The sequence below is a fragment of the Oncorhynchus masou genome, chromosome 18, assembly GCF_036934945.1.
Source record: "Oncorhynchus masou masou isolate Uvic2021 chromosome 18, UVic_Omas_1.1, whole genome shotgun sequence".
Lineage (NCBI taxonomy): Eukaryota > Metazoa > Chordata > Actinopteri > Salmoniformes > Salmonidae > Oncorhynchus > Oncorhynchus masou.
In genome coordinates this window covers 27,732,535-27,757,080 of record NC_088229.1, presented here as the reverse complement: position 1 = coordinate 27,757,080, position 24,546 = coordinate 27,732,535, and the positions used below count along the sequence as shown (strand labels likewise).

Below are 24,546 nucleotides of genomic sequence, written 5' to 3'. Positions count from 1 at the left end.
TGGCTTCGGGACAAGTCTCTGAATGTCCTTGAGTGGACCAGCAAGAGCCCGGACTTGAATCCGATCGAACATCTCTGGAGAGACCTGAAAATAGATGTGGAGTGACGCTCCCCAGCTAACCTGACAGAGCTTGAGAGGATCTGCAGAGAAGAATGGGAGAAACTCCCCAAATACAGATGTGCCAAGCTTGTAGCGTAATCTCTGCCAAAGGTGTTTAAACAAAGTACTGAGTGAAGTATCTGAATACTAATGTAAATGTGATATTTCAGCAAAAATGTTTAATAACCAGTTTTTTGCTTTGTCATTATGGTATACTGTGTGTAGATTGATGAGGGAGAAAATAATTTCATCCATTTTAGAATGAGGCTGTAACGTAACATAATGTGGAAAAAGGTCAAGGGGTTTGAATACTTTCCCAATGCACTGTGCATATACAGGGTGAATTTGTCCCAATACTTTTGGTCCCCTATAATGAAGGGACTATGTACAAAAAGTGCTGTAATTTCTAAACTGTTCACCCGATATGGATGAAATAACCCTCAGATTAAATCTGACAGTTGGGACTTTAACCTCGTCCAACATTTAAAGTATAGAGCCAAAAGAAGAAAAAATGCTTCACTGTCCCAATAATTATGGAGTGCACTGGATATATTCAAGATGCATTCATTTACTGTGAGAGTAATTGACTCTTCTCTAGTGTGGAAGGATCACAAACAGTTCCCACACCCTCTTAGATATCTTGTGTACCAGGCAACCTACCCCAAGCCATAAGGATAAAGAAGGCCTTTGTCTAAAGCAGGGAACAGGCAACCGATTGTGTCCGCATTCGTGTGTGCGTTTGTGAGTGCGTGCGTGTGTACGAGGCAGAGAGGGCTGCAACTTGCCTATCTGTGCACTCACAAGTGGGTGTGGTTATGTGAAAGGAGAAGGAGCTGTTTGTGCAGCAGGTGTGCGTCCGTGTGTGTCTTTCTTTAACTGGGAGCCTGTGCCTGTTACCTGAGTGGTGTTAGAGAGAGAGTAAAGAGAGTTACCTGTGCTGTGAGGAGGGGTGCAGTAGGAAGAGGCCGATGGCTAGGAGGATGTTCTTTTACTTAGAAGGCTGCCTCTTTTTTCTTTGTCTGAGTATATCAATCAAGTATGTGGTGAGAAACTATCACAGAATTATGAAGGTCTGTGGTGAGAAACTATCACAGAATTATGAAGGTCTGTTGTGAGAAAATATCACAGAATTATGAAGGTCTGTGGTGAGAAACTATCACAGAATTATGAAGGTCTGTGGTGAGAAACTATCACAGCATTATGAAGGTCTGTTGTGAGAAACTATCACAGAATTATGAAGGTCTGTTGTGAGAAACTATCACAGCATTATGAAGGTATGTTGTGAGAAACTTTGACAGCATTATGAAGGTCTGTTGTGAGAAACTATCACAGAATTATGAAGGTCTGTTGTGAGAAACTATCACAGCATTATGAAGGTCTGTTGTGAGAAACTATCACAGCATTATGAAGGTCTGTTGTGAGAAACTATCACAGCATTATGAAGGTCTGTTGTGAGAAACTTTCACAGCATTATGAAGGTCTGTTGTGAGAAACTATCACAGCATTATGAAGGTCTGTTGTGAGAAACTTTCAATCATTATGAAGGTCTGGAAGTAGTTTCAAATTGATTAAATTCAATACTCCACTACCCCAAGACACTAGTATAAATGGTAATCATACTCACTCACTGGATGTCTGGGTTTGAAAACTCGTATACATTCCAAGAACATCTTTCACTGTTCATAATTTCCTTATAGTTAGTAACACTAGCGTGAAGTTCAGAACTCTTATTCATGAGTCAGTGGGTGAATCATTTGTGGGCCAATGGCCCAGACTGTGACTCTCTTTCTCCCTCCCCTATCTCTCTCTCTCTCTCTCTGAATCTCTTGACCACTGATCATAACATCCAGGTTAAAGGTTAAACACCATGAGAGAAAGATGGGTCTATATTCTCAAGTGAAAGGGTGAAATGTCACAGGGGCTGAGGATACTGTCTCACTTGGTATGGCTGTCTGTTGAAGAGTTCTGAATGTGTGTCTGTTGTGGCACTGGCCATGCCATCTGTAGATGAAGGAGGTGTGTGTGTGTGTGTGTGTGTGTGGAGAATAAATACAGGGGGCTGAGAGCTGTATGTGGAGCAGTCTTTAATTAAAGCAGGAAGACATGGCTCAGCAGTCACACAGGGCCAGACCTGGATGGAGGGGGGGGGGGGGGGGCAGGTGAAAGGCACACTCCTATACATGTATCCAAGTTCAACCTCCATTGTGCTCCAATGAACAGACTTCTTCCTTAACGAGTATATCTTTCACACTGTCCACAAGAGATTGTTACATAGTGAGTGAGAGGTAGAACAAACTGAAAATATCACAGGAAACATACAATTTGTGAACAGTATACATTACAAAACCTGGACAATTATGAGTGGAGGGGGCCTGTTTTGGCATACACAAACTGTAAGCAATGGCTTCGGGACAAGTCCCTGAATGTCCTTGAATGGCCCAGCCAGAGTCCGGATTTGAAGCCGATCTAACATCTCTGGAGAGACCTGAAAATAGCTGTGCAGTGACGCTTCCCATCCAGCCTGACAGAGCTTGAGAGGATCTGCAGAGAAAATGGGAGAAACTCCCAAATATGGGAGTGCCAAGCTTGTAGCGTCATACCCAAGAAGAATTGATGCTGTAATCACTGCCAAAGGTGCTTCAACAAAGCACTGAGTAAAGGGTCTGAATACTTATGTACATGTTATATTTCAGTTTTATATTTTTTATAAATGTGCAAACATTTCTAAAAAACTGTTTTTGCTTCGTCATTTATGGGGTATTGTGTGTAGATTCACGAGGGAAAACATTTATTTAATCAATTTTAGAATATGGCTGTGATGTAACAAAGTGTGGAAAAAGTAAATGGGGTCTGAATACTTTTCGAATGCGCTGTATGTGTAGGGGTACGGTGACTAGACTTCAGGATATATGATAAACAGAGTAGCAGCAGCGTAAATGATGAGTGTGTGTGTGTGTGTGTGTGTGTGTGTGTGTGTGTGTGTGTGTGTGTGTGTGTGTGTGTGTGTGTGTGTGTGTGTGTGTGTGTGTGTGTGTGTGTGTGTGTGTGTGTGTGTGTGTGTGAATAAAGTCAGTATAAATGTGTGTGCATTTTATGTGTGTGTTGAAGTGTCAGTGTGGGTGAGTGTGTAGAGTCCTGTGAGTGTGCAGAAAAGTCCTCTCAGTGCAAGGGTCAACTCAGATAGTCCGTGTAGCCATTCAGTTAGCTATCTAGCAGTCTTATGGCTTGTGGATAGAAAGCTGTTCAGGAGCCTGTTGGTGTCAGACTTGATGCAACGGTACCGCTTGGTTGGCTGGAGTCTTTAACAATTTTCTGGGCCTACCTTTAGACACTGCCTGACGTAGAGGTCCTGGATGGCAGGGAGCTTGGCCCCAGTGATGTACTGAGCTGTCCGCTCCTCCCTCTGTAGCGCCATGCAATCGTGGGGAGTGCTGTTTCCATACCAAGCAGTGATGCAGACAGTTAAGATGCTCTCAATGGTGCAGCTGTAGAGTTTTTTGAGGATTTGAGGGCTCATGCCAAACCTTTTCAAATTTCTGTGGGGGAAGAGCCACTGTTGCACCTTCTTCAGGAATGTGCCCGTGTGAGTGGACCATTTTAAGTCCTTAAAGATTTGTACACTGAGGAACTTGAGGTTCTCGTCCTGCTCAACTGCATTTCATGCCTTCTATAGAGGGAAGCAGGAACGAGACCAAATTACGAAGTGTTTAACAGAGATAAGTTAATACAATATAGCCTACAGTCAGTGCTGTTTTACCAGATATGGCAAGAGGATATTATGTTGGCAATTGAGTTTATGGCAAAAACGTTTTCTCCTTTCTTCTGCAGCTCCCATGTGTTCTCTCAGTCATGCTTCCTGGGTATGGATTCTTCCCTCTCCCTGACTTCCAGCCTCATCTACACGCCTTCCGTTTCCGAGGAAAGAGCCCCATTATGTGGATCCCTGTCTCAGGCGAGTCCCAGAGTTTGAGCGAGGCCCCGGACGACATGCCTCTCCTCCGGCAGTGCCACCACAAGCACATCGCTGTGTGTCAGCAGGAGACTCTGACCTTCATCGAGCTGCAGCCACCTGTGACACCCAGCGTCAAAGGCTGGGGCTCCCCAACTGCAGACACTCAACGTTTCAGCCCGTTGTCTCTGAATCATCCTAAACACACGAGTGAAGCACAAATTGGCAGTGGGAGAAGTGATTATTACACTGATACTAATACGGACCTGAGTTTAGACTCTCTGGCGCTAGGGGGCGAGGTTGAGCTGGTTATCCAGGAAGATATCAGGACTAACCCTCCAGTGCAGGAGCATTATGAGAGACCCATGACGGTGTCATCTGTGTTTCTTCCCCTCCACGCAGCCCTCAGCCTGCCCCTGTCCCTCCCTCTGTCCTCCCTGTACAGAGACACAGACTCCTGGGACTCTCAGCCACCTGGCTCTCCATCCTCTCCTGAGCTTCCGTGGATGCAGAGCCCAGATACCTGTCGACCCCAGAGGAGGTCATCACAGAGCTCCCTCAGGGAAAAGTCCATCCGTATGTACAGTATCTATCCAATTCACATCTTCAAGTCTCTGTTAGTCCTCATCATGAGAATGTTTTATCCCCCTTCACCTATTTTTATCTGTAGAACTTAAAAATCACACTTACTTCAGAAATATTTTGTACATGTCCATATCCAATATGACTGGACTGTAATTCGGGGGGGAGGGACATTTTCACCTGAGTCTTGTTTGTGTTGTGTCCCAGGGCGTAAGGTGCGGGTGTACTCACCAGACAGCCCGAGTGACGAGTCTCTGGCCAGCCCCATTCTGGACGGCGACTATCTTTTCCCAGGACCCTTTGACTTCTTTCTGGAAGAGGACCTCAGGGGAGACCCTGAAGACGCCGCAAGTCCCTCATCAACAGGGGGTGCCGTAGACCCCCAAACCCCCAACCCTCCAAAGATTCCACCTCTGTCCGCAGAGCCACATCGGTCGTCAGAGGACTCCTCTGTCTTGAACTCTGGGGCTGTAGAGAATTCCTCGGCCACTGGGGGGAGCGCTTTAGCCTGCTCTCGTATGGCGGAACACGAGCGGCGGCGCTTCTCTGCCTCTGAGCTGATCTCACGGCTGCAGCTGTCCCAGAGGAAGAACTCGTTCACGCTAAAGCTAGGCAAGTCGCTGTCGGCTCGCGTGGCTTCCCGTGACAGGCAGACCTCCAGCAACCTCAGCCCCAGCTCTGACTGTAAGTGTCCCGCATTAGCCAAGAATGCTAATAAATAATTTTGCAATTTGAGGCAACATTCTGTGGTGGTTGTGAGTCTGCTAGTTTCCTCCACCTCCATCTAGAGGTCTTCATGGGTCCACCGGACCCGGTATGCATAAATTAATTTGAAGAAATTAAACAAGACCGTTCCAAATGGCCCCTTGGACAGTCAGACCCAAAAAGGACCTTGGAAAACAGACCCAAACAGACCCATGCTGGTTCAGATCCAAGAGACCCGTTCATATCCGAGAGTAGGAGAGAGAAAGAAATCTCCAACTGTGCACTGCCAGTGCCATCAATAAACAAACTATATTGGCCAAATGATCCACAGTTACGTGTCTTTAAAAACTGGCAATAACAACTTACAGAAAAACTATTGTTGTTTTTCAGTGTGTAGCATATTCAAAACATATAGTCTATTGTCTTATTGGTTTTTAATTTCCTAAAACAATAATTGTGTACCACATGGTTTAGCTGTCAGAGATTTGAGCACTAAATGCATCAGGGCATTGCTTGCATATAGGCATAGGTCTGGGCATCCACTGTATGATATTCATATAAAAAAAATATTAAGGGAGACAACATTAGGCCCTATAGAGACCAAGACAAAGATAGAGATATGCCGGCATCATGTTCTCTACATCGACATGCATTTCTTTATACTTGTCAGATAAGCTACTACTGCTATACAGATATAGGCGTACAGAAGGAGGCTAATTTGTACATTTTCTAGCAGAGTATTTTTTATAAAGATAAGCATTATATTTTTGATTGAAGGAGTAACTCTGGTAGGCCTAAAACATTATTCCTCACCTCAAGTTCCACTGTCGGAGTCAGTTGTAGTGCCGACGCGCACTGCCTTCACAGGCCTGAATTAGCTAAACCTATTCTAAACCTAATAATAGCCACACCAGGTGAGAGCATGAGGATGACATCAAGCCACTTTCACCAAAATTGCTTAACTTTATTAGGGTAAGATTAAAAGTCAGTCAAGTCATTGTTTACATCTTGCCTTCTATGGCTATTCCTTTTCATGGTTTGAGTGCGAGTAGCATAGTGGGCCTACAGGTAATTCTATTATATTGCAACAAACACAACGTTACAACAAAAATGGCAAAACAGAATAAAATCTTTAAAAAAGTTTTGAACAGGCTTATATTGCAGCTATTACCAACAAAGGTGATTGCCTACCTTAGGCTTACCCAACAAATGACAGTAATAGGCTAATGCTATTTATTTTACAACAGGCCTATAATAATAATAATAATTATTATTATTTATGACTAAACAATTGATAATAAATACTAAATAAATAAATGAAAGGTAGAAAATTGCATCAAACCTAAAGAGCAAGTTGCAGACAGTCCATTTGGCCATGCGAACATTCTTCTCATCTTTGTCCACTACAATATTAAAACTTGTCCCCGAGGACATTCCCCTCGTCGGCTTCTCTTCTTCACTATACTCTTTGTTTTTGTTTTTTTTGTTTGTTTTTTTACCCCTTTTTCACCCCAATTTCGTGGTATCCACTTGCTTTAGTAGCTACTATTTTGTCTCATCGCTACAACTCCTGTACGGGCTCAGGAGAGACAAAGGTTGAAAGTCATGCGTCCTCCGATACACAACCCAACCAAGCCGCACTGCTTCTTAACACAGCGCACATCCAACCCGGAAGCCAGCCGCACCAATGTGTCGGAGGAAACATGGTGCACCTGGCAACCTTGGTTAGCGTGCACTGCTCCTGGCCCGCCACAGGAGTCGCTGGTGCGCGATGAGACAAGGACGTCCCTACCGGCCAAGCCCTCCCTAACCCGGACGACACTAGGCCAAGAGTCTCTAACCCAGAGTCTCTGATGGCACAGCTGGCGCTGCAGTACAGCGCCCTTAACCACTGCGCCACCCGGGAGGCCTCCACTATACTCTTTGTTCTCTAACTTTCGTTTTACTTCATTGAAAGAGAATCCATCCTTGCAATCAACAGTAGCCTCGCCCAAAGCTTTGTTTACTACCTTTCTCTCTCTCTCTCTCTCTCTCTCTCTCTCTTGCTCTCTTTCTCTGTGTGTGTGTGTCTCTGTGTCTTTGTCTCTCTCTCTCTCTTTCTCTCCCCTAAGCAGCAGGTCGCACGTGAGGTGAGCAGCTGGAACCAGTTTCAGCTGGACATAAGCTATACGTTTTATTGAGTTGCAATTGGCTGACACAGATAACAAGCTTGTGCAGTTCTCAACACACAAACAGTAAATTAACAGAGGACAGGTCCAAATGGGTCTAGTCGGTAAATCAATTTTAATTGCACATGCCCATGGCAATTATATCAGACCCACCCAGATCCAAGACAAAAGTCAGAATTTAAGACCCGGGCCTGCTCGTGTCCTGGGTTGGATCTCAGAATTTTGGGTCTGTTGGACTTATGAAGACCTCTACCTCATCTACCTTCGTTTTCTCCAGATAAGGCCACTTCCAGGCACCGTGGCTCAGGTGGTTCCAGTCACAGCGCCCCCCACAGTCCTGTAGGACCTGTACCGCCACTACCCACTGCTGACAATAACACGCAACAACATCGACGGAGCACTGGATTCGTAATCAAAAAGTGTGTTTTAACAGCTAAAATGGGTATATATTATCAAGATTAAACTCACAAAGTCACATTTCAACTATACATCTTTGCTGGAAGTGGGTCGTAAAGATGTCTGATGTAAATAACACTGCTATAATGATTATAACTACAACCCTTCCCACAGTATAAGGCAGAAATCCATCGAGGAGGATTGGTTTACTCCTCCCACAGTCAGCAGCTCCAATCGTCTGTCACGGTTTCTCCCCAGCTGTGAGTCTTACTTTCCTCTTATCCTGTGTCAATAATTTGGTTAATTCCACCTCCGTTCTCCACCTCCAGTGTCAGTGGTATTTATATGGCATAACAATTGTTTCACGCTCGTTCAGCTACATGCTACATAACAACATAACATCTGAAAGTATTTTTTTTAAACTTTCTTCAATAACGATTTTAATTCTCAATCAACCCTGTATACTCTTCTTACTTCTCTCTCTCTCTTGCGCTCCTTCTTTCTCTCTCTCTCTCTCTCTCTCTCTCTCTCTCTCTCTCTTTCTTTCTCTCTTGCTCTTGCTCTTGCTTTTGCTCTTGCTCTTGCTCTCTCTCACTCTCCTCAGCAATTCTGTACCAGGAGTACAGTGATGTTGCAATCAACCGAGAAATCCAGAGGCAGCAGGGGGAGGAGCCAGGTGCTGAGGAGGAGAGGCTAAGGGTAGAAGGGGCTGGGGAGGCCCCATCTCCGTCCAATCTGTCTCCGTCTAGCTCCTTTTGCTCGTCACGAGGCTCCGCCTTCTCCCTGTGGCAGGACATCCCTGATGTCCAGACCAGCGATCAGCTGGACAACTTCAGCAACGAGGAGCGCAAACTACAGGAGGTGAGAGCATGAGGATGACATCAAGCCACATTGGGATTTAGGCAGCACTCAAAGAGATGCATAGAAGTTGTGCATGACTTTTGTGGAAAGTGCACCCTCTATACATCTCTATGGCAACCCTACGGGCTTTTAGCATGTCCAATTAGCCAGCTAAGTTGATTTGTTTCATCTATGTGATGGATTACATTTTTTATGGGTTAACATATTTTGACATAACATTTGTGGTCAAAACTTCATATTCATGATTTTATTTTAACTATGTGTTTCCCCATAATGTCTCATGATAATATTTTATATTTTTAAATATAAATAAAGCACCTTGATTTTAATTGTGAGTGAGAGGAGCTCCTATTGCTTCCGAAAGGCCCATAATGTCTCCTCGTCACAGGCCAAGTTTGAGCTAGTGACATCTGAGGCATCGTACATCCGGAGCCTGGCCATCGCGGTGGACCACTTTATGCTGTCCCAGGAGTTGGGGGAGTGTCTGGGGACCCAGGACAGACAGTGGCTCTTCTCCAAGCTCCCCGAGGTCAAGGACGTCAGTGAGCGGTATAGTATAGTAACATGACACTGATGAGAGAGTACATTTCTTGAATATATATCATGAGATTATTTCTGTTTTTTTCTGTCTTGTTTTTTCGCTCAGTATTTGGGGGTTCTGTTTCTCTGGCTTTCAGCATCTTTCTATCTTAATCACTCACTCTTTTTGCTCTGAATTCTTCACTTTCTTTGTTTCTCCCTCTTCCTCTCGCTCTCTCTTCCTCTCGGTCTAGGTTCCTGCAGGACCTGGAGCACAGGTTGGAGGAGGACATCTTGCGTTTTGACGTATGCGACATCGTCCTGGCCCACTGTCCCGCCCTGCGAAGGGTCTACCTCCCTTACGTGACCAACCAGGCCTACCAGGAACAGACCTACCAGCGCCTGTTGTGAGCCATCTTACTTTGTGTTTATTTCTATTGGTCTTTGTTGCACATTCGAGTCTGTAAGTATGATGCTTGAAAATTACCGTATGTCACTCAGTGCCTAGTACACACACTTAAATAGTTGCTTTATACATATGGATTGGGTGGTTAACCCATAGAGGGTTGCAGGTTTCTGTTCCAGCGCAGCACTAACACACCTGGTTCAACTAATCAACTAATCATCAAGACCAAGTGCGTTAGTGCTGGGTTGGAACAAAACCCCGTAGCTCTCCAGGGTTCGTGACCATGGATATACACTACATATCCAATCCATACCAGGGAAGGTTTTCCGACTATGTTGCTTGATTTTAGTGTTTTATATTTTCTCTGTAGACAGGAGAATGCTCGCTTCCCAGGTATCCTGGCTCGTTTGGAGGAAGACCCCATCTGCCAGCGTCTTCCCCTTGCCTCCTTCCTCATCCTCCCCTTCCAGAGGATCACACGGCTTAAGATGCTGGTGGAAGTACGATATAGAGCGCCCCTGTTCACCATAAAATTCAACTATTCATGCCTGGCTGTAGGGACAGAACATTACTCTACCTTACATCAGGTTACTGACCAGCGAATATGCCAGGACACAGCAGTAAGTTTTTGCAGTGCCCTGAGGTGAAAGTCTAGATCCAAAATGTTCTATCTTCCTTCTATCTTATAGAATATCCTAAAGAGGACAACACCGGGCTCTAGGGGTGAAGACACAGCCACCAAGGCCTTCAATGAACTGAAAAAGGTAACAGAAAATATACAAAATACTTTATGCACATTTTTGTGGTCACCCTCCCTTTACATTTCTCACTGTCAATCGTGTTTGCTAATTCTTCAAGTTTTACCAGTAAAATGTCCATGCAGTATCTGCATGCCAACCATTTGATCTCAATCAGTTTCATGGGAATAACTATTCTTGAGTTATGTACAGTGCTGTTTTGAAGTGCAGTGGTGTTTTGAAATTATGAACAGTGAGCACATGTTTGAGTAGATGGTATTAACAAACTGTAGCATAGGCCTACCTGTGTTTTGTTTCAATCAAAGCACACATTTTTCCGCATGAGTAAAAAAAGAAAAGAAATGGTGTTTTTTGTCTTACAGTAGCCTTATAATATGCTATTATAGTCGGTTGTGTTATGTCGAATACTGTCATCTTGCGCGAGCTCCATTCCCCAATCATCACTGAAATTCGCCAGTTTAGCCTGTTCTTTGAGCAGCTGAACAAGCAGAGCAGAGTGTGCGTATTGTAGAGAATCCTGCACATGCACAGCAGCTTCAGATCGTTAGTTATCGACAAGAGAGTTACAAAGAATTCAGAACCTCAGCCTCTCCTTATACCAAAAGCTGGAGTGAGGCCAATTTCTGGTCATTAACAGTAGACTTTGCATAGACATAGACATTGCATTTTGAAGAAACTTTTTTCTAACAGACTATTGTGCCCAAAACAGCTTATAAAGGAGTGTAACTCCAGTGTGCAATCAATGAAGAGGATGGAAGAGCTCATTCACCTCAATAAGAAGATCCACTTTGAGGGCAAGGTAGATGAAAACATCACTCATTATGAACACGGAGAACATTCATTCTCAGTACACCTACTGTATGTTCATGTACAGTATGTTCCCCTTTCCTCTATCCATTGCGGTATTGGTTTTGGAGAACAAAGAATCCTATTTCTTATTGCCATAGTATGGGTTAACCCTATCATGTTTGCCCATTGTATATCCCAAGTAAAGAAACTAATATGCCTCTTAACCCAGTAATAATTCATTAACTGTTCATTCATGCTCATTAATAACATACATCTCCCCGTTTAAGATATTCCCTCTGATCTCCCAGTCTCGCTGGCTGGTCAAACACGGGGAACTGTTGGAGGTGGACACACAGACCATGAGTATTTCTGGGTCAAAGTTCAAGTTACCCACAAGGCCTGTTTATCTGCATCTGTTCAATGACTGTCTTCTGCTGTCCAGGAGGAAAGAGTGAGTTCTAAATATGTAAAATGTACAGTTGAAGTCAGAAGTTTACATACTGTACACCTTAGCCAAATACATTTAAACTCAGTTTTTCACAATTCCTGACATTTAATCCGAGTAAAAACTCCCTGTCTTAGGTCAGATAGGATCACCACTTTATTTTAAGAGTGTAAAATGTCACAATAATAGTAGAGAGAATGATTTATTTCATATTTTATTTCGTTCACACATGCACTCAATTAGTATCTGGTAGCATTGCCTTTAAATTGTTTAACTTGGGTCAAACGACTGGGAGGTCCGTGGGGCGACGCACAATTGGCCTAGCGTCGTCCGGGTTAGGGAGGGTTTGGCCGGTAGGGATATCCTTGTCTCATGTTAAGAAGCAGTGCGGCTTGGTTGGGTTGTGTTTCGGAGGACGCATGACTTTCGACCTTCGTGTCTCCCGAGCCCGTACGGGAGTTGTAGCGGTGAGACATGATAGTAACTACTAATAATTGGATACTATGAAATTGGGGAGAAAAAGGAGGTTAAATTATAAAAAAAAAAAAACTTGGGTCAAACGTTTCGGGTAGCCTTCCACAAACTTCCCACAATAAGTTGGGTAAATTTTGGCCCATTCCTCCTGACAGAGTTGGTGTAACTGAGTCAGGTTTGTAGGCCTCCTTACTCGCACACGCTTTTTCAGTTCTGCCCAGGAATGAGGTCAGGGCTTTGTTATGGCTACTCCAATACCTTGACTTTGTTGTCCTTAATCCATTTTGCTTTGGAAGTATGGGGTTATTGTCCATTTGGAAGACCCATTTGTGACGAAGCTTTAACTTCCTGAATGATGTCTTGAGATGTTGCTTCAATATATCCACATAATGTTCCTTCCTCATGATGCCATCTATTTTGTGAAGTGCACAGTCCCTTCTGCAGCAAAGCACCCCCACAACATGATGCTGCCACCCCCGTGCTTCACTGTTGGGATGGTGTTCTTCGGCTTGCAAGCCTCCCCCTTTCCCTCCAAACATAACGATGGTCATTATGGCCAAACAGTTCTATTTTTGTTTCATCAGACCAGAGGACATTTCTCCAAAAAGTACGATCTTTGTCCCCATGTGCAGTTGCAAACCATAGTCTGGCTTTTTTATGGTGATTTTGGAGCAGTGGCTTCTTCCTTCCTGAGCGGCCGTTCAGGTTATGTCGATATAGAACTCGTTTTACTGTGGATACACATACTTTTGTACCTGTTTCCGCCTGCATCTTCACAAGGTCCTTTGCTGTTGTTCTGGATTGATTTGCACTTTTCATACCAAAGTACGTACATCTCTAAGAGACAGAAGGTGTCTCCTTCCTGAGTGGTATGACGGCTGCGTGGTCCCATGGTGTTTATACCTGCGTACTATTGTTTGTACAGATGAACGTGGTACCTTCAGGCGTTTGGAAATTGCTCCAAAGCATGAACCAGACTTGTGGAGGTCTGCTACTTTTTTTCTGAGGTCTTGGCTGATTTATTTTGATTTTGCCAAGATGTCAAGCAAAGAGGCACTGAGTTTGAAGGTAGGCCTTGAAATACATCCACAGGTACACCTCCAATTGACTCAAATGATGTCAATTAGCCTATCAGAAGCTTCTGAAGCCATGACATCATATTCTGGAATTTTTCAAGCTGTTTAAAGGCACAGTCAACTTAATGTATGTAAACTTCTGACCCACTGGAATTGTGATACAGTGAATTATACGTGAAATAATCTGTCTGTAAACAATTGTTGGAAAAATTACTTGTCAGGCACAAAGTAGATGTCCTAACCGAGTTGTCAAAACTAGTTTGTTAACAAGACATTTGCGGTGGTTGAAAAATGATTTTTAATGACTTCAACCTAAGTGTATGTAAACTCCTGACTTCATCTGTATGTTTTTTTATATATATGGAGTTATGCTATGCTAAGATATGCTAAAATATGCTATGCTATACTACAGTATACTAACCTGTGCCATGCTACACTATACAATGGCATGTATGGCTCATAGCATTATGTCCTAAATGCTGGCTGATTGAGTGATGCATGGCATACATTGACAAATTCCTGTTCTTGATATGTCTGCAGCACGTGGAAGTTCATGGTGTTTGTTCACGCTAAGATTGGGCAGCTGAAGGTGAAGGATTTCAGTCAGAAGCTCCAGGGCATCTCAGGCTTCATATTCCACCTCCAGCTGTGTGAGGGCCAGCAGCTCAAACACCAGATCCTGCTCAAGGCCCACACTGAGTGAGCTAGTGCACATACCACTATCAATCACGATCATGATTTGTAATGGTAGTGATAATGTAAGAACTGACAGCCTCTACATTGGTTTTGTTTCTTCCCAGGAGTGGGAAACAGAGATGGATCACAGCCATGTTCCCCTCTGATCCATTGGAAGACATTGAGCAGGCCAGTGAGAATGATGGTGAGTATAAGCAGTCACATGTTGCAGTGTCACTGAGTTTCTATTGTTTAATTTACTGTCACCTGGAAAATATTGCTTCATGCTTTAAAAAGTTGTAAAAATAGATTTTAACAGCGCTACACCTTTTTCATGAATTACGATACATTTTGTTGTTCCTCCTCTCAGATCTTTCTCAAGTTCAGTGCATCAAGAGCTACCAGGCCCAAGAGCATGACGAGCTAACATTGGAGAAGGCTGATATTCTTCAAGCCAAGACCATTACAAGTGACGGTGAGACACTCCATTTGGCGACCTCACATTAAACACTGTCATAATAAGTATAACTTTAAAGGGCAACTTCATTAAGATAAAAACATTTTACCCTTAAAGTAGTTCATAGGACTTTTCTATCATATGTCAAACCCAAAGTTTCAGTGTAAAACATATAGACCACCACAAGTGATAATGTCACTGGGTGTGTTTTCGTTTGCTGAGGTTGTCGTGTATTCTATATCCACAGGCTGGGTGGAGGGCATTCGGCTGTCAGATGGGGAGCGGGGCTGGTTCCCCAAAACCAATGTAGAGGAGATCACAAATCGCAGTGCGCGTCTCCGCAACCTCAGAGAAAACATCCGCATCAAGTGTGTCACACAGAAACTGGAGGAGGAGCTCTTTTAAGTGTCCACTCCACCCTGCAGCTTTTAACTTACACTTGGAATGTCCAATCGTAATGGTGTAGTAACTCTCAACCCCAAATATCTATAAGTCCCAGCTTTTACGCAACACCAGTTATATAATAGCTGAGCAGTTTCAGGTGATCTGGATGTGGGAGCTTTATTTAGTCTGCAGGTGCTCATAAGATTTGGCGTATCTTGACCATAAGCAATATAGCTAAGTAGTATGGTTTTCCAGCTGCATAGCAGTAATTTCCTTTCACTCATGCTTGCTATGACTGCATATACAACTACTGTAACACAACTACTGGGACATCAGAAATCAAGTGTTTTTCTTTGCCCCAAGCACTTTAATTGTCATCTTAGAGTCCTCTCAGCATTCGAAATAAACACCATTTCAGACATACTATACATTCAAATCATGACTAGCCTACTACTTTACTAATGGAGAAAGTCCATTTCAACAAAACATTGAGGATTACAGAGTTAGTACATCTTCCCTGTGATTTGACATTGAGAGCTGTTTACGCGTAGACCAAAATTAAGATGGAAGCACATAATATTATTTACCAACCACTACTACAATTTACATGCAGATGTACACCATTCCATTGGCACATTATTATTATTTTTAAATATACCTTTGTTGAATTTCTAAGTTGTTAGTACTAATTTAAATGATTGCTGTTGCAGCATGTGTATTTGTTTATGCTCCTAGCTGGTTATTCTCTATGGAGAAAATGATGTAAATTTACATTCTGTAGATGTACTTACATGTTTAAATGAATATATGTCTAATTTACTATTATGACTGTAATTTATAAGGGCCAGGATCTGCCAAAAATATGCCATACCATTATAACAAATATTAGAATTTAAAAATATAGATTACAAAAGACTAATAACACATGTGAGCTACTTGAGATCTCTGGTTGTGAGCACAATACTGTAAATGCTTCACCCCTGAAATAAATGCACACTTACATTTTTCAGTGATTTAAATGACTACTGACATTTTTTTTCTTCTCAATAATACAATATGTAGGTGGAGCCTGAATGTTTGCCGACATGACATAAAGTTTGAGTTCCTTGTACAAAATAAGTAGGCCTACACAATTTGGGAAAAGTAGTGATGAAAAAAAAGTTTATTGAGTTTGTACATACAGTATCAAGACCAACCTAATAGAAAATATGGAAAAGGTCATGAACAGCACTACATTTTCTATTTTGGTTTAAACAGCGATTTGACGAAAAATATTGTTAGATCAGTGCACTAAAAATATACTCCCAATTTAGCCTATCCATTGCTATTACTGTCACTAGTGAAGCAGAGTTCTACATACAGCATAAGAAATTTAACCAGAATCTCTTAATTTCATTGTACCCGACTGAATAATGTATGCATATACACTGTATACAGTACATGCTATCCACAATTTCAGTGTCTATTGATGAAAAGAGGCATGAGTCTTCTATTGAGTGAGGCCATTGGCCAGTGAGTCTCAGTCTTGTGCTACTGTCATTGGTTCCCGGGACTCCTTCCTGCTCCACAGTTTTTTCGGCATGACGGGTGGAGCCGTGTGGTTTGAGGTAGCTTGGAGGTTTTTTTCCAGCTATGTGAGAAAATAAATGAATTTTTAAGTTATTACATTTTGGGACTACTTTTGGAGACTTACTGTCACTAACTTGATTTCTTCTGTAAATTCATCTGCCATCACAAGGCTAAGCTAACTCATTTTTAGCATCCTGCATCTTCACAAAATGGATATACATGTATGTATGACTCAATTGGAATCAATATATATAGGCAGAGAAGGCTAGCCACACAGTTTTTCCAACCAGTTTTATCTTTGTTCCCTCATTTCCCTTTTTAATGGGACTGTAATGGTAATGTACCTGTTGTAGCTGGAAGATCCAGTTCTGATAGTCTTCAGGACAGGTGCAGGATATCTGCAGCGGCTCCATCAGTTCACCTGCACCACACAACATACAATAGAAGTACAATGCTCTTCACCACTGTCTACAGCAACACTTGATACAGTTGACTTGCTGCAGATCTAGTCACAGTTTCAATGGTTAATTTAGGGTCCTTTTGCTTCATTATGCAAAAGTGTTAGAGCATTTTGACGTACGTTTTGCCTGTTTTGTATTTTACCTGTTAACTCAAATTCCAGCCTCCCAGGTAATGCAGACCTCTCCACGGCTGCAATGCTTTTCCGTGACAATTTACCCTAAAGTGTTATGACAAACAGGTTGAAGTGTCATGTATTGGATCAGCTCTATAAATTACAACATCTTCTGAACTGTACATTTTAGAATGTCACACCAACATCTACTGTATAGCGGAAATTGGCAAACTAGGTAAGGTCACCAGATTCACAATGTTTACTGTGACATTGTATCCTTGAGAACATCATTTGACTGTACCTCATATTTCACACTGAGGCGCTCGTTATCCACAGAGAGCAAGAGGACATCTTGAGGGAAGAGTACGAGTAGCCGCTCATGAAGTCCCTGCAAGAATGTATCAACGTTGTCACATTGTTTATTTTATCTCAAGTCCACTATTATCATTATAGTTACTGTTTTCATTAGCAATATGACTATTTGCATAATCAAGTACTATTATTAGCCCTATGATCATTATTTACTATTAGTATATGTATTAACATTAGCATTATCAAGTACTATTGGACACTGTGCTATCTAACCTCCAAACGAGTATTCAATGCCATACAACACTCCTTCCGTGGCCTCCAACTGCTCTTAAACGCTAGTAAAACCAAATGCATGCTTTTCAACCGATCGCTGCCTGCACCCGCTTGCCCGACTAGCATCACCACACTGGATGGTTCCGACCTTGAATATGTGGACACCTATAAGTACCTAGGTGTCTGGCTAGACTGCAAACTCTCCTTCCAGACCCATATCAAACATCTCCAATCGAAAATCAAATCAAGAGTCGGCTTTCTATTCCGTAACAAAGCCTCCTTCACTCACGCTGCCAAGCTTACCCTAGTAAAACTGACTATCCTACCGATCCTCGACTTCGGCGATGTCATCTACAAAATTGCTTCCAACACTCTTCTCAGCAAACTGGATGCAGTTTATCACAGTGCCATCCGTTTTGTCACTAAAGCACCTTATACTACCCACCACTGCGACTTGTATGCTCTAGTCGGCTGGCCCTCGCTACATATTCGACGCAAGACCCACTGGCTCCAGGTCGTCTACAAGGCCATGCTAGGTAAAGCTCCGCCTTATCTCAGTTCACTGGTCACGATGGCAACACCCATCCGTAGCACGCGCTCCAGCAGGTGTATCTCACTGATCATCCCTAAAGCCAACACCTCATTCGGCCGCCTTTCGTTCCAGTACTCTGCTGCCTGTGACTGGAACGAATTGCAAAAATCGCTGAAGTTGGAGACCTTTATCTCCTTCACCAACTTCAAACATCAGCTATCTGAGCAGCTAACCGATCGCTGCAGCTGTACATAATCTATTGGTAAATAGCCCACCCATTTTCACCTACCTCATCCCCACAGTTTTTATTTATTTACTTTTCTGCTCTTTTGCACACCAATATCTCTACCTGTACATGATCATTTTATCAATCCAGTGTTAATCTGCAATATTGTAATTATTCGCCTACCTCCTCATGCCTTTTGCACACATTGTATATAGACTCCCCTTTTTTTCTACTGTGTTATTGACTTGTTAATTGTTTACTCCATGTGTAACTCTGTGTTGTCTGTTCACACTGCTATGCTTTATCTTGGCCAGGTCGCAGTTGTAAATGAGAACTTGTTCTCAACTAGCCTACCTGGTTAAATAAAGGTGAAATAAAAAATAAAAAAAATTATTTTATTTATATATGCTTTTTTATGTAGCAGATAGTTCTGACAGAGTACTGGACTAGTGTAGGATTATTTTCTGAGTAAACTAGTATAGGATTATTTTCTAAGTAATTGTATAATTCGTATGGCATTTATACACATTTCTAATATGTGGTGGATCTGTGTTTTAGAAGGAAACTGTGTGCGCCTAATTCTGGAAATATGTCATTCAGTATTAACCTGTGAAAAGAGAAGAAGAGGCGAAATGAGAGGGTTTACTCTGTCAAAAATCTGTCCATGAAAATAAGACCACGAAGTGAGGAATTCTTGTATGGAGGTCAATAAGAGAGTGTCAAAATTGGTCAACAAAAAAATCATTACTAATATGCTACGTGAGGCTCATTTGCTCGTATAGAAGTTTCGTAATGGTTAGGTTGTTACGAATGCACTGATGTAAGTGTATGCATTACGACAGATTTGAGACAAACAACTTTATATCGGAGTTGTGCCTGTTGTTTACATGGGTATCTGCCCTCTCATTGGCTAGAATGGTCCCATCTGATCTCGCCTCCTCCCGACTGCCTTCCATCTTTGAGGACATGAATTTACATTGTTAGAGCGGTCATTAGACTATCTTTGCATGGGAACTAATGATCTGTTATCTGATTTACCAATGCATTAATCGTGTTTTAATACCTTTATTGAAACAGGAAGAGACAGAGTTCTTGAGTTGTGGCAAATGGTATTCAAAGGGTTGTCACTAGTTACCACAGCCTATTCAATGGGGTCTGCCTAAATAGTTATCCATCTCCATCATTCTCCATCATCCAGTCCTTGCTGCTTACAGGAAGTCATCCATCCAGCTGTATACAGCCCCTAAAGTTACAATGGTGACAGCAGTGATGCCATTTTTGGTGGATTTGTGTCTTTTGGTGAGTTTTAATCTCAGTACAATTTGGTTAGCTAGCTTCACCTACCCAGCTTACCACTTGCATAAAATACTGTTGAGCTCTTGAGCAGCTGTTGAGCTTTTGGGGCTTAGTGCTGGATATATAATGGATTTTTGCAGTTTTATGGTCATTGTGCCACCATTTCTGCCACCATTTGGTCCCGTGTTGCTCAGTTGGTAAAGCATGGCACTTGCAATGCCAGGGTTGTGGGTTTGATTCCCACGGGGACCAGTGCAGAAAAATGTATGAAAAATGTATGCACTCACTACTGTAAGTAGCTCTGGATAAGAGTGTCTGCTAAATTGCAATATTCCACATATGTTTGACTTTTTCATTCCTGGACAACGTGCCTTATTGTGACATATTTCAATCGTTTAGCATTTCTAAAATTCCGGCTAGCATGATAACTATTAAGCTATCAAGACCCCTTGAAATGGACTTCAGGGTAGTGGTGAGTACAGAAGTTACAGCGTGGGTTGTGTTAGATACCTGTCTCTGTGTATTGAAGATGTGGACCATGGATATGTATCCTGGCTGGCCCATGTGCTGGATGGGGGCCCCTTCCCAGTGCCTTATTGGGGCTTGCAGTAAATACTTTTTCAGTTCCTCTTTCTTCCAGCTCTCATCGCAGGGTACCTACAGAAAATTACAACAGAAATGTAGCTTCATATTGGAGAGTTTCGCCAGTGATAATTATTTTTTACAAATGTCCTTTCATGATGATGTATTTAGCTCATTAGATGTCCAATTTGTGATCAAGCAAAGTAAACCTCACAATTGTTAAGACAGTTTTAGATTTAACAATGACACATCTGTTTAAGATCTATAATTTACTGCAAAAGGGGGTGGTTCTTCTAGGGGGTGTTCTGATTGAATACCTTACCAGGTAAGACAGCGCACAGCTGGAGGGGCTTCGCGGTTGGCTAATGGATTTGTATATCCTCTCCTCCATGTGGTGTATCCATTTGTTCAGCTCGGCTGCACTGGCACAGGTGAAGACTTTGGAGTCCACCATTGGACCTAATAGTGGTAGGGAGATGCTTGCCATGTTCAATGCAATAATTAAACCCTTTTCTGATGGTTTGCTTCACACCTATGACCATAGCACAGCTGTGACAAACCACAATCAATCAAACAACCTTGTGTATTAATTGCTTTATTGAACTGTGAAGCTTTTTGATCCATTATGATAATAGGACTCACCACTGATCTGGAATATGTGTTGCTTGTTGGAGTCCAGTGAGGTGGCTTGGAAAGTCAGTCCAGAGAGAGGCAGGATGCCCTGAGAAAAAGAAGCAACACACTGACTAGCCTTAGGGGAATGACATGTACATTCAAGTTAAATGTTCAACATGCATCTGTGTCATTACAGTATTTCTCCATTTGTAAAGCAACCAACCTCGTAGATAAAGTCTTGACGAGAGGGATCCAGATATAGAATCAATAAGTGGAAGGAGAACAGCACCAGATAGTGTTCACTTGTCTCCTATAGGAACATAAACAAAGAAAACATGAACAGAACATCAGTACAGAAGTCCTATAGTCGGGAAAGTGGGTGCTGGACAGTGAGTGCTGGACAGTGAGTGCTGGTCAGTGAGTGCTGATTGACATCTACAGCATATATGAACATGGTGTAGAGAGATGTTACCTGTGTGTAGCTGTTGTGGAGAGACACACGGGAGGAGTGCACTATCTCTCCATACATGTGTGCAGGCTGGCCCTCCCAATCACGGATGGGCTGGTTGTATATGCTGTGGTATATCTCCTCTCTGCTCCTGCCCCATAGCACAATCTACGGGAATAAAATAGAATACTTTAGGTGTCATGAAAAAATAAGATGTAGTGGAGGACTTTACATTAGTATACATCAGTATTATTGTATCATTTATGTGGGGCGGGGCGGCAGGGTAGCCTAGTGGTTAGAGCAGTGGACTAGCAACCGTAAGGTTGCAAGCTCAAACCCCAGAGCAGACAAGGTACAAATCTGTCGTTCTGCCCCTGAACAGGCAGTTAACCCACTGTTCCCAGGCCGTCATTGAAAATAAGAATTTGTTCTTAACTGACTTGCCTAGTAAAATAAAGGTAAAAAATAAAAATGTGATATAACAACTTTGACATAAAATGATATATTTACACCATGCATTTACACTCGCTTGCACTCAAATTATGCAGTCCACTGGGGTTTTACCGTGTGATAAGTGCATGGCAGAACTTTTTCCAATTTATGTCTTAGTGTCATTTTCATACAGACACTCCCTTTCTCTGTTTGTCTCTCTCTCTCTCACTCACATACACCCTCGCCTTCTCTACTGACCTCCTGATCGAGGTGCCTCACTGAAGGGTAGCGAGAGGTTGGACCGTCTTTTCCATTCCTCACAGAGAGCTGAAGCCTGCTCTCTCCTAGAGTCCATATCCTGAAACAATAATATATACTGTATCAGCAGTCAACCCCAAATCTCATTTTACCATATCCCATTAAACCATGTTACATTTACCCCACACTCTACTGTAGCATCTCACAAACCTAACTAGTCTACAAACACATGTTCAATTCCCCTGAACTGAGTGTGGTGACAGCAAATGTAGAAGAGGGATTTTTTATTTAACTTTTTACTGTAGACCAATTTGCCCACCCCACTTACAGCCTGAGCCCTCTCCACCCGACCAGTGTCCATTCATAAGCAGATTAAAGTGGGGTGCACACCAGGAGCAGACATCCACCATCTGATCACCTCACACAAAGACCTCTTGCCCTCATTGGACCATTTATCTGGTAGTGATATAGTAGTCACACACCCCTAAACCATTCCCTAGGTATGGTAACAGTTCTGTTACATCTGTGTTTGTGCTTGTGTGTCTGTCTCTGTGTGTGTACGAACAAGCATCCTTGCGTGTGTGCATAGTATATGTTGCTGGTGGCTGATCCCTCGTCTTCTCTCAGTTTGGACACATGCTGTCTGTGAGCTGCCATTATGATTAGCTCCTTGTTTTAATCTCCCATTCCTTTAATGAGGGGATTTAGAAGCCTGGTCAGTTTTCGACCAGGCTGGACAAAAGAGAGATGAGCGGTAGTATTGTCTGCTAATTAGCGAGACAATATCCCTCCCTCCTGTGCTTCTGCATCTGAATTGTTTGCTCTTTGGGGTTTTAGGCTGGGTATCTGTATAGCACTTTGTGACAACTTCTGAAAATACATTTTGATACATTTGATTGATTTCACCGGCCGTTCATGTCCTAATCATATGTGTCATATCAATATGTTCATGTCTAAACAGAGTCCAAACTAGCGTTCTGCCTCTGTGTGTGCTTTTGTGTGAATGAAAACGACACAGATATATTCATTGTTCCATAATATATGCCCTCAAATGTTATTGTTTCTTACTCATGGAACTGAAGTGCTCAGAGAAAGAGGTCTTCCAATTTCATTGTCCATTTCCTAGTAAAACCATGATCAGCATCGCTTCGCTGTAAAAACTAAAGCAATATAAGATTGTGGTATTAGCCTTAGGCTATATAGTTATTCTGATTGACTGGTGCTGGCAACTGCAAAAACTCTGCAGAAACACAGACGAAGAGACTTGAATATAAACCCGGACTGTTTACCACAGTGATCTCTCCTCCATAATTTGAAACTTGTTTGTTTGAAAAGGATAGTGGAAGCCACAGTGATTGACGCACTATTTTTTCCACCCATCACCCAAAGGTTCGCCACTTCCTCTCAATGCCTCGTCTTATGACCTTTAATCAGCCAAAACCCAACAATAGGTACTATTTAATAGTATTCATTCAAACTTTCCTCCAAAGCTAAGAGGCTCAGTATTTTCAGAGATATCAGAGAATTTTCTTGTTAGTCTTAGATGCTGTCGTGTCATAAATATATATAAAAATCTCCACAGTCATGTTTCCGAATCAACTTAAAATGGGATTGTGAGGTTGTGAAAAGCCGAATGGCTATCAAACTTAAACAGACCGCTCTCATGAGGGATTGATATAGTTCATGGTCCTCTGTTATACATCAAACTATCAACAAACAAAGACTCACCCTGAGTTGTCAATCTCCAGAAGCTCGATTTCGTCAGGGCCCACCTCGTCAATCCCAGAATGCGCTCCTCTCTGAGTCACACTACAGCATCCCATGACCAGGTAGCCCTCTCCTCTTCTCTCCTTTTGCAGCCTAGTCCAGTCCAGACAGACAGAGAACTCTTTCCTTCACCCTCAGGCCCTAGTCCTCACACTAACTATACTGTACCATTTGCCTCCATCTGCACCCATCCCCACAGCTTCTGCACTGCACTAAGACCAGACAGGGGGATATGTAGAGAGAGGGAGGGGGGATGGAGAGGAAAAGAGGATACGCCTGTCGCTTAACTTCTTAGTTCCCCCTTTTTCCTAAAACACAATATCACTGTCCCTGAAATACCAAGAAAAAGGTGCCAAAGTTCCTGAGATGAGTTTAGTCAAGAAGCGAAAAACTGTGAACAGCGTAACAGTGCACTCTTTCTTCCTTCCTGTCAGTTTGCACTCAGACCACCCAGAGAGCCACGCAACTTCCTCAGTCGTCTTTTCACTTTGACGGTGTCACAAAGAAAACGTAACTTCTTCTGAAGCCTGTCAGCCTCCTTTTTAGAATTCTGCAGATTAAGCAATTGAGAAACAAGAGACACTGTTGACTGTTGTTGAAAGAATCCTCCTGTTTACATGAGAGACAAAGCAGTCATAAAAACAAGCCACAGCTTCAACACGGTTGTGTGTGTATTGTGCTGCAGTTGTTATTGTTGTTACAGATTAGAACAGTGTTGAGTCAGTGTGCTAGGACCAGTTGTCATACTGATCGTGCAATTGTATTGTTGAAGCCCCCTCAAAATGCAAAGCGTCGAAGAGAATAAACATACTTTATTATTTTCATACATGTTCTAGGGATTTTCTGTAATGAAAAGCTAAGCGGGATTCCTTTCATGGCGAGGTTCCATATTGCTGCCAACAAACCAAAATGAGTGTCT

General features: G+C 42.6%; 2 protein-coding genes across 9 annotated transcripts in view; one reads left to right on the top strand and one right to left on the bottom strand.

Moving 5' to 3' along the window:
- The first annotated feature begins 3,948 nt into the window (after positions 1 to 3,948).
- Positions 3,949 to 15,776, top strand: LOC135504326 (rho guanine nucleotide exchange factor 19-like). The gene is made up of 15 exons (XM_064922783.1): positions 3,949 to 4,624; positions 4,838 to 5,314; positions 7,781 to 7,922; positions 8,074 to 8,159; positions 8,504 to 8,760; positions 9,149 to 9,309; positions 9,534 to 9,686; positions 10,056 to 10,185; positions 10,375 to 10,449; positions 11,153 to 11,242; positions 11,520 to 11,683; positions 13,768 to 13,926; positions 14,028 to 14,107; positions 14,273 to 14,377; positions 14,607 to 15,776. The coding sequence occupies exons 1-15, from the start codon at positions 3,949 to 3,951 to the stop codon at positions 14,762 to 14,764; spliced, it is 2,913 nt and encodes a 970-aa protein (XP_064778855.1). The 3' UTR covers positions 14,765 to 15,776.
- A 111-nt stretch (positions 15,777 to 15,887) lies between these two features.
- Positions 15,888 to 24,546, bottom strand: part of LOC135504328 (probable pleckstrin homology domain-containing family N member 1) — a 46,691-nt gene continuing 38,032 nt past the window's right edge. For 6 of the 8 annotated variants that reach the window (XM_064922790.1, XM_064922789.1, XM_064922788.1 and 3 more), the window contains 11 exons: positions 23,589 to 24,177; positions 21,861 to 21,960; positions 21,195 to 21,338; positions 20,946 to 21,032; positions 20,750 to 20,828; positions 20,430 to 20,566; positions 20,036 to 20,182; positions 17,188 to 17,274; positions 16,916 to 16,991; positions 16,657 to 16,733; positions 15,888 to 16,373 (listed from right to left, as the gene is read on the bottom strand). In XM_064922790.1, coding sequence (XP_064778862.1) covers positions 16,263 to 16,373; positions 16,657 to 16,733; positions 16,916 to 16,991; positions 17,188 to 17,274; positions 20,036 to 20,182; positions 20,430 to 20,566; positions 20,750 to 20,828; positions 20,946 to 21,032; positions 21,195 to 21,338; positions 21,861 to 21,960; positions 23,589 to 23,683 — 1,140 coding nt within the window. In that variant the 5' untranslated portion in view covers positions 23,684 to 24,177 and the 3' untranslated portion in view covers positions 15,888 to 16,262. The remainder of the gene's footprint in view (positions 16,374 to 16,656; positions 16,734 to 16,915; positions 16,992 to 17,187; positions 17,275 to 20,035; positions 20,183 to 20,429; positions 20,567 to 20,749; positions 20,829 to 20,945; positions 21,033 to 21,194; positions 21,339 to 21,860; positions 21,961 to 23,588; positions 24,178 to 24,546) is intronic. The other 2 variants (XM_064922795.1, XM_064922794.1) reach the window with 2 other exon arrangements.

Excerpts from the sequence above, each read along its gene's own strand:
- LOC135504326 (XM_064922783.1), top strand. The coding sequence starts at position 3,949 with ATGCTTCCTGGGTATGGATTCTTCCCTCTCCCTGACTTCCAGCCTCAT. Across the intron at positions 8,761-9,148 it reads AGGAGCGCAAACTACAGGAG|GCCAAGTTTGAGCTAGTGAC; the intron begins GTGAGAGCATGA and ends TCCTCGTCACAG. Across the intron at positions 13,927-14,027 it reads CTGCTCAAGGCCCACACTGA|GAGTGGGAAACAGAGATGGA; the intron begins GTGAGCTAGTGC and ends GTTTCTTCCCAG.